Consider the following 13,982-nt stretch of genomic DNA (forward strand, 5'->3'; position numbering starts at 1 on the left):
TGACATTGACAACATTGCTAAGGTTTCGCTTTATGATAAAGTTCAAATTAAATTTTAATAAAAAAGTGTTTTATTATTTGTTGTTAAGTTTTTTAGTATTTAGTGGATCAAAATGAGTGAAAAAATCGATTGGGCAAAATACGCTGCTGAAAACGAAAAAAAGGTAAATTATATCTTAGTAATACATATTTGTCGGCGAATCAACATGCACTGTTTATAATATTTTTAACTTCTACAGTGATAAAGTATCTTACAATTACTGTAGTTTAGGTTAGCATTATACTGTATCATATTTTTAATACTGATTATCCTTAACAATCCTAGTACAATTGCTTATAAAGTTTTTAAAGCTTTTATAACAGAAGAAACAAATCAATAAAAATTATGAGTATATATTTCAGAAAATATTTGTGTGCACCTAATTTTCATATAACTGATTTAGTATAAAGATAACCATACTTTTTAACGAATCGGCTTTAAAATAAACATATTGACCATATCCAAAACAACCTGTTATCTTTGGATAACAATTATTTCAATGCATAATTTAGAATTAGAATAACAGTAGACTAGATAGGTCAACTCAAAAATCCCGAGATAAAAGTCAAGCTTACAAAAAGCAATAATAATGTAGCCCTAATAGCCACTACCAATTATATCGAAAGGAACTGGATCAACTTAAGAGACACTATATGCAACAGTGGTGAAAGAAGTGATTGGTTACTCTGAACGGAAGAAGAATAATGAGTGGATCACAGATGCAATATTACACATTATGGACAGGAGAGAAAATAAGAATAATCCTGGTGTTATGAAGAACTAGATAGAGCTGTCAGAAGAAGGAAAAAGAGGCTAAAGAGAAGTGGTTACAAGAAAAATGTTAGGAGATAGAAGAGATATAACAAAGACACAATAGCTTTAACATGCATAAAAAAAATCAAAAAGTTTACTTATACTTACAAGGAAAGGCAGTTTGGTAGGTTAATAGACCAGAACAACAAAGGGGCAATTCGCATTTTAGTGCACTCTAACCTAACCAAATATATTTCCTCAAGGCACCGCATCACAGTGTTGCCGTATTTATTTTAGTAAAATATGTATATGAATGTTACAAATATAAAGTTACTTTTACGAAATAATAATTTGTGTTATGAGAAGCTACAAATTTTAAATAAGTATAAAACTTGCCATATTTTTTTGTAAAATGTATACGAAGGTTTAAAATATACGGTAATTTAATTAATACTATTAATTTTTTATATCATTGTAATCAATTTTATTGTATATGCATTTGATTATCTTTAATTTAACTAAAATCTATGAATTTTTATATAATTTCAATGCATTTCTGTTATATACGGTAATTTAATTAATACTATTAATTTTTTATATCATTGTAATCAATTTTATTGTATATTCATTTGATTATCTTTAATTTAACTAAAATCTATGAATTTTTATATAATTTCAATGCATTTCTATTATATACGGTAATTTAATTAATACTATTAATTTTTTATATCATTTTAATAAATTTTATTGTATATGCATTTGATTATCTTTAATTAACTAAAATCTATTAATTTTTATATGCATTTCTATATTATTTTCTATTATATTATGTGAGAGTATGAAAAAACTGGAGACTTGGCAACTCTGACACCATTTAAGAGTATGTTAACTGTCATATAAGAGCTTGGTTAGGTTAGAGTGCACTAAAATGCGAATTGCCCCAACAAAGTTATTGTAGCCAAAGAAGAACAGTTACAGACTTGGAAAATTTATGTCAAAAATGTATGTATGGATTATCATCATGTAACGAACACTCTTGACCTAGTGGACCAAAGAGATTGTAAAGTGAGCTGATAAAAGCTGTAGATCAAACAAAAGATGGGAAAGCAACAGGATGCAATGAAATACCAGTTGAATTTTTAAAATTTTTTAATGAGAACAACCTGAATGTAATGTTGAAACTATTTAATAAGATATATGATACTGGTCAAATTCCATCACATTGGTTGAAGTCTACATTTGTGACTATTCCCAAGATGTCAAATTCTATGTGTTCTTTCTTATTATCCATTCCTTAATACAAACAAAATTAGAACAAAGCATGAGTAAAACACAGTTCAGCTTTAGATGCAGTTTTGGAAGGCAAGAGTCCCTCTTTGCAATGCAAGTCTTAGTTCAAAATGCCTGGATCAACAAAAATATGTTTACATTTGCTTTATCGACTATGAGAAAGTGTTTCACACTCTAGAACATGATAAACTCATAGAACTATTACATCTTTAAGGACTTGACACTAGGGACATCCAGATTATTAAAAATCTGTATTTGAATCAAGCAGCCCACATAAAGTATGGACATATGGTGAGTCAAAACATAACCATTCTTAAAGGGGTTAGACAGGGCTGCATTCTTTGTTAAGGCACTGTTGTGAAGGCATCAAAATTAACCGCATATGAATAAGTAATTTTCGATATCTAGATGATACTGTTATACTGGCCGATAACATCACAGATTTACAGATGATGTTCAATAGAGCAAATACTACAGGCAACCAATTTGGCCTAAATATCATCAGAAAGAAAACTAAATTTATGGTAATTCACTAAAAAGAACATTCAAAATATCGACCTGTATATTGAAACAAAACATATTGAAAGATTCCACTGATCAAATGTCTTGGATATACAGTAAAGATAAGTGGGATACAGATATAGAGATTAAGATCCGAATTGAAATAGCAAGATCTAGATTCATAAAAAAAGGAAGCTCTTAAGCAACCACAACCTAAGTGTTAGCATCTGATGGCACTCCACAAAATGTTATGTACTCTCTACACTACTTTACAGAGTAGAAGAGTGTATGTTAACAGCAGCAACTGTAAAAAAGTTAGAGGCTTTAGAAATGGAGCTATATTGACACATTCTGAGAATAACTTGGACAGACAGAGTGACCAATACAGAAGTATTGAGATAAATGGGTAAAGAGATGGAATTATTAACAACTGTAAAAAGGAAGAAAGTATCATATCTAGGCAATGTGTTCCGTAATGATAATTATAGTCTGCTACAGGATATAGTGGAAGGCAAGCTTGAAAAAAAGAAGAGGTTTGGGCAGAAAGAAAAATCCTGGCTGAGAAACTTATGATAATCATTTTTTAAAACAAAAAGAAAACATACAAGGGCTATATAAACACTATATGAGCTTGCTCAATGGACACTAAGATAAAACTATGGATCTATAAATTTCACAAATACAATACAATAGAAGTTGATCCACCTAAAGCACCTTTACAACTTTTTTGACAAGAGAGCAATCAAGTGCTGCCAAGGACATTTTTATTATATCTTTTAATAAAGGGAATGCTTCTGTTGCATTAAAAACAGGCTTATAACAATAAAATGCAGCAACCACACTACTGTGAAACATAACTCTACTTGAACTCCACTTCTACATCTATTGGACAAAAAATTAACAATATAATGTAAAACAGGCATCACCTCCGAGACTGTATGGCCCTGTTAAAATTAACAATGAAAATGTTTATATAAGACCAATTACCCCTTGTACATAAGATGTCACATATTATCTAACAACTTCATTAGAACCATCTCTTGGCTTTTCTAAAACATACAAATGGCATGCTTCATTCTTTATTGAGAAAATAAAAGATATCACACTAAAACTGAATGATCCCATTTCCACATAAGAGCTATGAGACCTTCTTTTGGTGGAGATGCACATCTTACTAGGCCATGGTCTTTAGTTCTGTGAGATGAGCACAACTGACTTTAAGCTAAGGATGGCTCAAATCAGGGTATTAGGCCACACTCAGATTTCATTAGACTTCTCCCAGCTTGTGGATCTATGCTGTGATCTTTAGCTTCTTAAATTAAATAAAATTAAAAAGAAAGGACAGTTAAGATTTGATTTCATGTATAGTGCCCTTGTATATTCGCTTATATGTATTTCATCCTAGCAGGAATCATCAGAGCCATTGATACGGAAGCCCTAAACATAAAAACAAATCTTTTCCTTCAAAAGAAGCAACAATAAAATAGCTTCGATTTGGACGCTATAGCGACACCTGATAATAAATCTCGAAAGTAGAAATCAGAAGATTTCTAATGACGAAACCAAAATTCAGATTTTTGCTTTAATCTGTGCCTTCGATAAATTTGCAAGGCAAAACAGATGATGTTAAAGATGTAATAGCATACACAACATATCTCCTCATCTAAGCAAAAATCCTTGGCAAATTGATTTCTTGTACTCATAAAGAGTATACCGAAATAAAAAGAAAGGACAGTATAACCTTATAACTTGGGGTTATAAGGTTATTTTTTTTTTAATAAAGATAAAAGACTGGATTGGCGAAAGAAAAGAAAAAAAGAAAGAAAGAGAAATAAAAGCCAGGCTTAACAATTGGATCAAACGAGAGATAAATAAATGGGGAGAAATTAGAGGCAAGTGATATTAATGGAAGGGAATTTAAGTGAGTGGATGGTCAAGCTGGTTAACTAAAATTTGGTGAGTGAGAGAGAGATAGAGAACAATAAGAGGATGAGACGTAAATATTCAGGGAATGGAGATCAGCTGGCTTTTCGTGCCTTGTTAGAAGAAAATAGATGATGATAAAGAAACAACAGATAAAAACCGAAGATCGCAGAAGAGGAAAGGAGTTGATAATCAAAAGAAGGATGGGCGCCAGGAGTAAAGGTCTGTTGGAACTTCTACTCCGTTGATATTACAGTGGGAGTGCTACAAAGTATAGTGATAAACGATAAAAGTATGATTTAATCCTAAAAACTTTAATAAAATACAGACATAAAATTTTGAGTGCTATTATAGTGACTGAGTGCATACATGGTTGTACCATGAAAAATTATAGTTATAACAACACTTAATTAGCTTAATAAAAGTTTTTTATCTAAACACCAATACTTAGATTGATAAGTACTTATACCCTTTTACATGCATTCGGTGATGCAAGAGAATATCGTGTAGTAAAAGTAAAATTCAAAGATAACGTTGATTTAGTTAAATATTTATGATTGAAGCGAACTAAAGAAGAAACATTTAAAACTTCAAATAGATTAGTTACTAACACTGACGTTAAAGTATTTACATTGTTTAACCAAAAGTACAGTACATAAGAATGAATTAGAGACAGTTATCTTAATGCAACTCCAGACGAGGAATACTTGCTACACAGTTTAATAACGACCATAAGCAATTAACTGCTCCAAATCGATGGTAGTTTGTAGAAATCTTATTGATACTTACATCAATAAGATTTCCTTATGAAAATGGGTGATCGGTAAGATTTACCTTCCAATTTCCTTATTTTTTGTTGTTCCTGAGGTTTATTTTATATAGGCTTACTTGTGTTTTTTCTATTTACTAAGTATGGCTAAAAAGAAGATCGTATCTAGAAATTTTTTCCGTGGATACAAGGTAAGACAGATCGGTTTATCAAGACACTGAACGGTATTCTTCCACACATAAATATGGAATAATCACCTCACACAATAAAATCGAAAATAATATGTGAGTAATATATTTCTAGCATTAGCTTCACTAAATTTGAATTATTATCGAATAAAATAAATCATTTATCTACATGTGGTTCCTACATATTTAAACTGTACAAAAATTTACTCACCAGACGACTGTTTTAATAGTTTTAGTTATCTGAATTCTCATTTAAATATTTCCACATCCTTATTTAATTCATTTTATTAATCGTGCCTCTCGTCTGCCGGTTTTATTTTCTATTTAATATTGTTTGTGTTTATTCTCATCTAGTTCTGCTTTAAATCGCTTGCCAACTAGCACTGATTTTCAAACAAGGCGTTCAGTTCAATACTTAGTCTGTATAATTAGAGTTCTTTTTTTTTGCTTGATACATTAATTGATAGGGAAATGGCTAAGGCTACGGTAGCGTAGTGCTACAACAGTTAAGATTTGATTGCATATAGTGCCTCTGTATATTCGCTTATATGTTTTTCAAATAAAATTACATTATTAAGCCAGATCAAATGTATTGGCATTCTTAAGAATCTTTGTAATCAGAGGGAAAAAGCTGTAATTGGTTGAATGAAAGCTATTTTAAAGACTTGACGAAAGGAAAAACTAGACAGAATCATGTAAGAAATGAAGATATCACCTAAAAATGTGAGGTTTAAGATGTAGTGATATAGGGAAGAGAAATAAGAAGACATTTGAATCAACATGTAACGAGAATGGGAGGAGATAGAATACAAAAATGGTAAAAGATGGGAAACCAAATGGAAGAAGACTCCCAGGAGAACCACTAAAGAGATGGCAAGACAGCTGGATTCACAAACCTTCTTCTTATACTACTTATTGTAGATCTGAAGATCTGTTAATTTCATTGTTGAAGTCTTGAGAAGTAGATTGCCAGCTCCCTCCCCATCTGTTTGGTGGTCTCCCTGATTGTCATTTGGAGTCGCTTTTCCTTCTAGTGCAATTCTTGGTAGCCTGTGCTCCTGCATCCTTTTTACATGATTGTACCATTCATTTAGATTCCAAACTAAATTTTTGCGCTCATTTTGATTATGTGAATAACCAGGCATTTAAAATGTTAGGCTTCATTATTAGAACCTCTAGATGTTTGCATAACATTAATTCCATCAGACTGATTTACATTTCCCTAGTTAGATCTGTTCTTGAGTATTGCTCAGTCGTTTGGTCACCCACTTATGAAGTCCATATAGACAAGCTTGAAAAAGTCCAAAATAAATTCATTAGGTACTTAAGTTTTAAATTACACAAACCTTTAAGCGACCATTCCTACTCAGAAATTAGAAATACATTAAACCTTCCTAGGCTATCTTCCAGACGGATGTATGCTGATGTTTTGTTTCTTCATAAACTACTGAATTCAAAAATGAATTGCAATGATCTACTGTCTCTAATTGACTTTAATGTTCCCTCTAGAGTTACTAGAACATCTCATAATTTTGCAATTAAATTTCATCGCTCTAACTTTGGTAGGCATTCTCCACTGAGTAGAATCATTCTAAATGGAAATAGAATAGACTTTGATTTGTTGCTGTGCGCTTCGGAAAATGTCTGTAGAATGTGTTAAAAAAAAATTTGTAATTTTATGTGATTTATATTTGCTATGTGCTTTATATAATTTTAATATTTGTTTTTTTTTTCTATATAGCTGCATCGCCAATTCTTTTCATACATATTTACTATATCTTTATAATTATTGTATCACTAGATAATACTTGTAATACTTTGTGTATATATTAAATTGAGTGGTATCCCGTTAATAAATAAATAAATAAATTCTCTTCGTCTTTGCCTACCCAATCTCACTACATCTTGTATGCATCATTGTTCCCTGATGATGTTTCTTATTCTATCCCTTCTTGTTTTCCCTGATATTGCATTTAGTATCTCCATTTTGGTAGTACTTAGCATACTTTTGGTTTTATTGGCGTCTTTCCATGTTTCTATTATATAGGTCATTAAAGGTCTAATACAGATTTTATAAATTTTAACTATTGTTCTGAAGATATTTTTGTGGCAATGTAATTACTATTTTTATTGGGAATAAGCCACAATTTAAGTTTAAAATAAGTTTTTTTCGACATTTAAATTTCCACTTCATTCTCAAAATATTGAACTATTTTTATAAGTCTAATTTATTAACTTTATTTATTATTATGTTCTAATACTTAGTTTATTAAAGTCTTTATTTAATTTATATATACAATATTACACTTATCACTAAAAACTAGAGTAACTACTTTAATTTATATTATTTATTTACAATATTTATTTTCAGACTATTCACACTAATCTATTTCCGCGTTACAATTCGACGACTCGATACCATTATTCAGACTAACTGTTTTCAATAAAAAGATCCTCTATATATATTAAATAGCCGTTATTCCAGAGTTCCCTCGAACCGGATTGTGACCTGTGTTGACCCTTCTCGAACAGCATGGAAAGATGACAGGTTTTTATCGTAATGGAAACTACTAGAAAAATACTTATTAGAAAAACATATTTACAGTTTAGACATGAGTCATATTTATCGTAACAATATCATTCTTAAAATACAAAACATCAATAAATTACAAAGGACAATTTTCGAATCTTAAACTTACTTTAAATTTAAATTGTGGCTTATTCCCAATAAAAATAGTAATTTAACTTTACTGCCCATTCGCATGCATGGGTTATTCCAGACAAAATCTAAACATCCAGATATGACTGGCCCTATTTATATACTCTCTTTAGTCTCGCAGCTGTTCTAAGAGTTTGTTTTCCAGTACAAGCTTTCATCTGATTCGATCTGTAGCTATAGTAATTTATTTATTTATTTATTTATTTATTTATTTTCAATGCTCAACAGGGTTTGAAGACTTAGGGCTAAAATACAATTAATATAACCAATATAATACTTCTATATTACAAAACATCAACTGGGGTGGCTTCTTGTTGTATATCTCTAAATAGTTTTGTATTTTTGTTAATATTAAAATCAGTCAAAATATTAATTACCACCTGTTTGTTCTCTGCATTACGTTCCGATTGATAATTTTTAACTTCTTCTTTAAGTGCCCTCTCCGCTACGGAGTTTGGCAATCATCATTGCTATTCGTATCTTTGAAGTTGTTGCTCTAAATAATTGGTTAGATGTGCACTGGAACCAGTCTCTTAAATTGCGCAGCCAAGATATACGTCGTCTCCCCACGCTTCGTTTGCCCTGAATCTTTCCTTGGATAATTAACTGGAGCAATCGGTACTTCTTCCCTCTCATCACATGACCAAGATATTCCAACTTTCTTCTCTTGATGGCGATCAGCAGGTCCCGTTCTTTGTTCATTCTTCGAAGAACTACACTATTTGTTATTTTGTCTGTCCAAGGTATTGCTCTTGTTTAAAGTCCAAGTCTCTACTCCGTATAGCAGTATCGAGAAGATGTAGCATCTAACCAATCTCATTTTCAGGTTTAAGTTAATGTCATGACTTCCCAGAATGTCCTTCATATTAAAAAAACCAGCTCGAGCCGTTCCAGTTCTAGTTTTTATTTCTTCTGTGATGTCATTGTTGTTATTCACGCTTGTTCCCAAATATTTATATTTGTGCACCCGTACGATTTCGTTATTGTGAATGTACAGGTTTGCAATCTTTTTTTTTTGAAATAATCATGAATTTCGTCTTCTTGACGTTCAGTGTTAACCCTTTCTCTTCACTAGCTGTGACTACCTTGTTTAAAATGGCTTGCAGTTCTTCTACTGTCTCCGCCATTAAAACCGTATCATCTGCGTATCTAATATTATTAATTGGTTGACCGTTAACTTGTATCCCAATCTCTTCTTCCTCCAATGCTTTCTTCATAATTTCTTCCGAATAGAGATTAAATAGCATTGGTGACAGCACACATCCTTGTCTAACTCCTTTTTTAATTTGAATTTCATTTGTTGTGCTATTTTTGATGCGTGCGACTGCCTTCTGATTATAATACAGAATAGATATTATTCTTATATCGCGAGTGTCTAACTGTTTAGCTTCCAAGATCTCTAAAAGTTGGCCATGCTTGACGTTATCAAACGCCTTGTAATCAATGAAACAAGCAAATACATCTTGATTCACATCCAAACACCTCTGTGTCAAGATGTTAAAGGCAAATAATGCTTCGCGAGTTCCATACCCCTCCCGGAATCCAAACTGAGTTTCTCCGATATCTTCTTCCAATTTTCTGTAAATTCTATTGTGAATAATTATTTTGAGGAATATTTTTAAGGTATGGCTCATCAGACTGATCGTGCGATGATCACTGCACTGCTTAGCATGTGCCTTCTTGGGAAGAGGGACAAAGGTTGATCTTAGCCATTCTTCAGGAATTATACTGTTTTCATAAATCTTGTCAAATAAGTCTACTAACAAATGGATTCGATCTTCGTCTATCAACTTTAGTATATCCGCTGGTAGCTCGTCTGGTCCTGGAGCTTTGCTATTCTTTGATGACTTCACCGCTTGCATTACTTCTTCTTTGCTTATTTCTGGACCTGTCTCCTCTGGAAAATTATCACAAGGAAGCTGCCTTTAATCGTCAAACAGTTCTTCTATGTATGTCTGCCAATGTTTTAGTTTCTCCTCTGTTTCCATTATCATGTTCTCTTGTTGGTCTATAAGTACTGTCTGCTTCCTGTTTCTATTGTTGATCATTTCTTTAACTTTCTTGTGAAGATAGGACGAATCATATTTAGCTTCCAAGTTTTCAATCTCCTTACATTTGTCTTGTAACCATTGTTATTTAGCGTCGCAGATTTTTCTTTTGATCTCTGTGTTAATTTGCTTATACTGTTCTTCATTTTTGCCTTTCTATAGTCTTCGAGAATTCATCAATAACAAAATTTCGTCACTCATCCATTTTTTCTGTTTCTTTGGTTTTTCTCTCTTCAGAATATTTTTAGCGGGCTCCAGCACGTTCTTTTTAATAATGGCCCAGTGTTTATTAATGTCTAGTTCTGGTATCTTCTCTGTCTTTTCAAGTTTTTCAAGATTTGTCTGAATGCTTGTTTCTACCTGATGTTTAATTGTTTCATCACTTAAACGATTGATTTTGTTTGGGCTCTTTTCTTCACTAGCACGTGCATTGGAATACACCCGGTAATAACTCCCAACGCCTCGGCAGAGACTGTTCTGTATGCACATGCCACCCTCAATACACTCTTCCTATCTGCTCGGGTGAGCTGCTTTCTGTACGCCTTTGTTAAAACTGCATTACTCCAGACAGGCGCAGCGTAGAGGACGATCGATTGCACAACAGAATGAAGGGTCCTCCTTCTCTCAGTTTTGGGCCCTCGTATGTTGGGCATGATCCCCCCAATACGGACTCTCCCCCCACTTTTCGTTTTGATTCAGAGCCACCCCTAAATACCTCATGCATTTCTTTGAAACCACTCTCTTTCCTGCACATTCGAATGTTATCCCGTCCCTTTTCCTTGATCCCTTAAGAACTATAGACTCGGACTTACCCGCAGCCAGTTCTAGCTCACGCATTTTCATCCATTCCTCGACTTGGTTGCATGTACGCTGTACATAAAAGAAGGTCCTCCCTATCCCGCGCCACTACCAGCATAGCGAGGTCTTCCTCCCAGTCCTTATAAACACTTCGTCTAAGGACTAGCAACCTCAGTGGAGTCTTACGTTGCCATGTAATCAATTCCTATTGTAACTTAAACATACTAAATTTTAATTATCAGAAATGTAACTCAAAATTAATCATATAACATTTAAAGGGTTTTTACCCATGTATTTAGTGGCTCTAAACATGTACATTCAGATAGCACCGGAATAGTTGTTCCGAAAACGTTCTGTGATGTAGCCCGATAGGGATTTTTTTTATTATTATACCTTTTACAAAAGATTTTTAAATACATTTTTTATGATACATGGTATACAGCCAACTACATGACTTTAGTTTCCTTGTTGATTCATTAACATTAAATATAATTATATTGAATGCCCTATTTTGCCTCTCCAGTATTGTGGAAATAATATCTGTTATAATTTAAGTTAGGTGAAGTCCTCCTTCTAGTTTGAAGACATCAAGAGACAAGGAAATATATACTTTAGGAATAACTCTACTTTAAGAATTTACTCTACGATTCTTCTTTCAGATGGAATCCATATCCTAAAACCATCCCTATCATTCACATAACCAAATAAATAACCATGTATCGCCTTGTCATCAAATTTACTGCGAAGATTCTTGTTAACGTGAACATAACATTCAGTGCCAAATATTCTTAAATGTTTTAAACTTTCAATTGGCTTTCCATACTAGCTAGCTTCATTTAAAAATTGTTCTAAGAAAGTGCATACCTCACTTTTGTGTTTCATAAAGAAAACTTTCCGAAACTTACTAAAGTTATCTTTAAAACATACGTAATAACGTGCTTTTCCTAGTGATTCTATAGACATGGGCCCATTCACATCTGCATGGATCTGCTCACCAGTGACTTGTGGTCGATTGATCCTAGATTTGAATGGCAATCTACGCATTTTTCCAATTGCACATCCATCGCAAAAGCTTTCTTTGCACCCATCAATGCCTATATTCATTTTCTTCCATACCTTCTTTACATGTTGCTTATGCTGATGACCAAATCTTTCATGGTACACTTGCAACATATCTGTTGACTCTGCTAAGTTTACTTGAACCGGATTTGTCGGTTTCATAACACGTATATCAAGTGCATACAGGCCATTACTGAAGTACCCAGTCATTACAGATTCACAAGTGTTTTTATCATATATATTTACACCTTTTTGATCAAGTACTGTAATAAAACCCCTATGTGCAGCAGCTTTCACAGAAAACAAATGAGTTCTTGCTTCAGGAACATGAAAAACATTCTTCAAGTCAGCACCTTTTCATTTATTATTCAGATGCGTTTGAATTTTCACTGTTCCTTGTCCATGGGCTAACATACATACATCCTTCTTACCAAGTGATATACTTTCTGGTTCAGCAAATTCTGTATAAGATGAGAAATATTGCTTATCTGTAGTGATATGATTTGTGGCTCCACTGTCACAATACCATTTTCCAGCTTCAATACAATTGTTAGATGAGGCACTTAAAACAACAGACAAAAAAGCAGTATCATTACTTTTATTCTTACCTAAATTCTCAGCTGATTTTTTCAACGGACACTCTTTCGCCCAATGGCCTAATTTCTTGCATTTATGACATGGAAATTTTTCTTTTGCACGATGTACATTTTTCTTTGACTTCATACTTTGGTTCTGATTGTATTTTTCTGTCGGGCTATTGCGTGCAATAAACGCAAAAGATTCTACAGTACTTTGGTCACGTAATTCAATGGTACACAATTTCTCATCAGTAAATTCAAAGTTTGATTCTTTGATGGTATCGTGTCCCACAAATCTTTGAAATTATCAAAGTCCTTACCCAAAGTTGATAAGATCCGACCATTTAACATTCTTTCGGATAAAACATTTTCATCATGCTTCTGCAGTTCATCATTTAAATGTACAAACAGTTTCTGCAACTTCGCAACATGTGTACTAATATCTTCTTTTTCATCACGTTGGACTCTAAAATAGGCTTCAATTAACATGTTTAACCGTTGCGTACTGCTACGTTCAAATCTCGCACGCAATTTGTCCCATATTTCACTAGCGTGAGTACATGTCAACACGAGCTCGGCAACAGTTTTTCCTAGCGTAGCTGCTAACAAACTTGCCGCTTTCGCATCGTCTTTTAACCATTGCTGATGCTTCTGTATTTCCGCTGAAGTTGAATCTTCACTAACCTCAGGACACTTACACATACCGTTTACAATGTCTTCAAGTGCATACGAACGTAATAACATCGAAACGTGCCATTTCCACTTTGCCCAGTCTTCAGGACCCTCGAGTTTGTCAACTTGAATTTTATAATCGTTATTGCTCGTCGCCATATTTTATTCACCGACAATAACAACAAACAAAACTGAATGAAGTACGAACCTAACCTGTTCACAGTTCACACGTAGATTGGGCCCAAAACCTGTTATAATTTAAGGTAGGTGAAGTCGTCCTTGTAGTTTGAAGACATCAAGATACAAGGAAATATATACTTTAGGAAATATGCACCAATAAACGTCTGGCCATCAACAATTATACTTTATTCGTTCTTACATACAGAACAATACAAAACTTGACTGACAGTAGTTTATGACCTATTTTTGACATTACTCATTGAACTGTCAACTATGTCACTTCATATAGAACAACTATAGGACAACATCCACTTTTTATGTTGGGTATTCTAACAATATCCTCCATATCTGGTGCAACAGATGAGACATTTTCCTTGTTTAGAATTTTATTTATACTCTCCTTAAGCTTACTTACTTCTTTTAACAGAGCGGTACCTTCTGAAATCCCACGTCACACTGTTCACA

At 33.0% G+C, this 13,982-nt stretch overlaps 1 protein-coding gene across 1 annotated transcript in view; it reads left to right on the forward strand.

Annotated features, from left to right (window-relative positions):
• The window catches only part of Dbp80 (putative ATP-dependent RNA helicase Dbp80), a 38,997-nt gene continuing 25,015 nt past the window's right edge, over window positions 1-13,982 (forward strand). The window contains exon 1 of the mRNA XM_072522908.1: window positions 1-163. Within this exon, the coding sequence (XP_072379009.1) occupies window positions 113-163 (51 nt within the window). The 5' untranslated portion in view covers window positions 1-112. The remainder of the gene's footprint in view (window positions 164-13,982) is intronic.

Source organism: Diabrotica undecimpunctata, chromosome 2 (assembly GCF_040954645.1).
Source record: "Diabrotica undecimpunctata isolate CICGRU chromosome 2, icDiaUnde3, whole genome shotgun sequence".
Taxonomy (NCBI): Eukaryota; Metazoa; Arthropoda; class Insecta; order Coleoptera; family Chrysomelidae; genus Diabrotica; species Diabrotica undecimpunctata.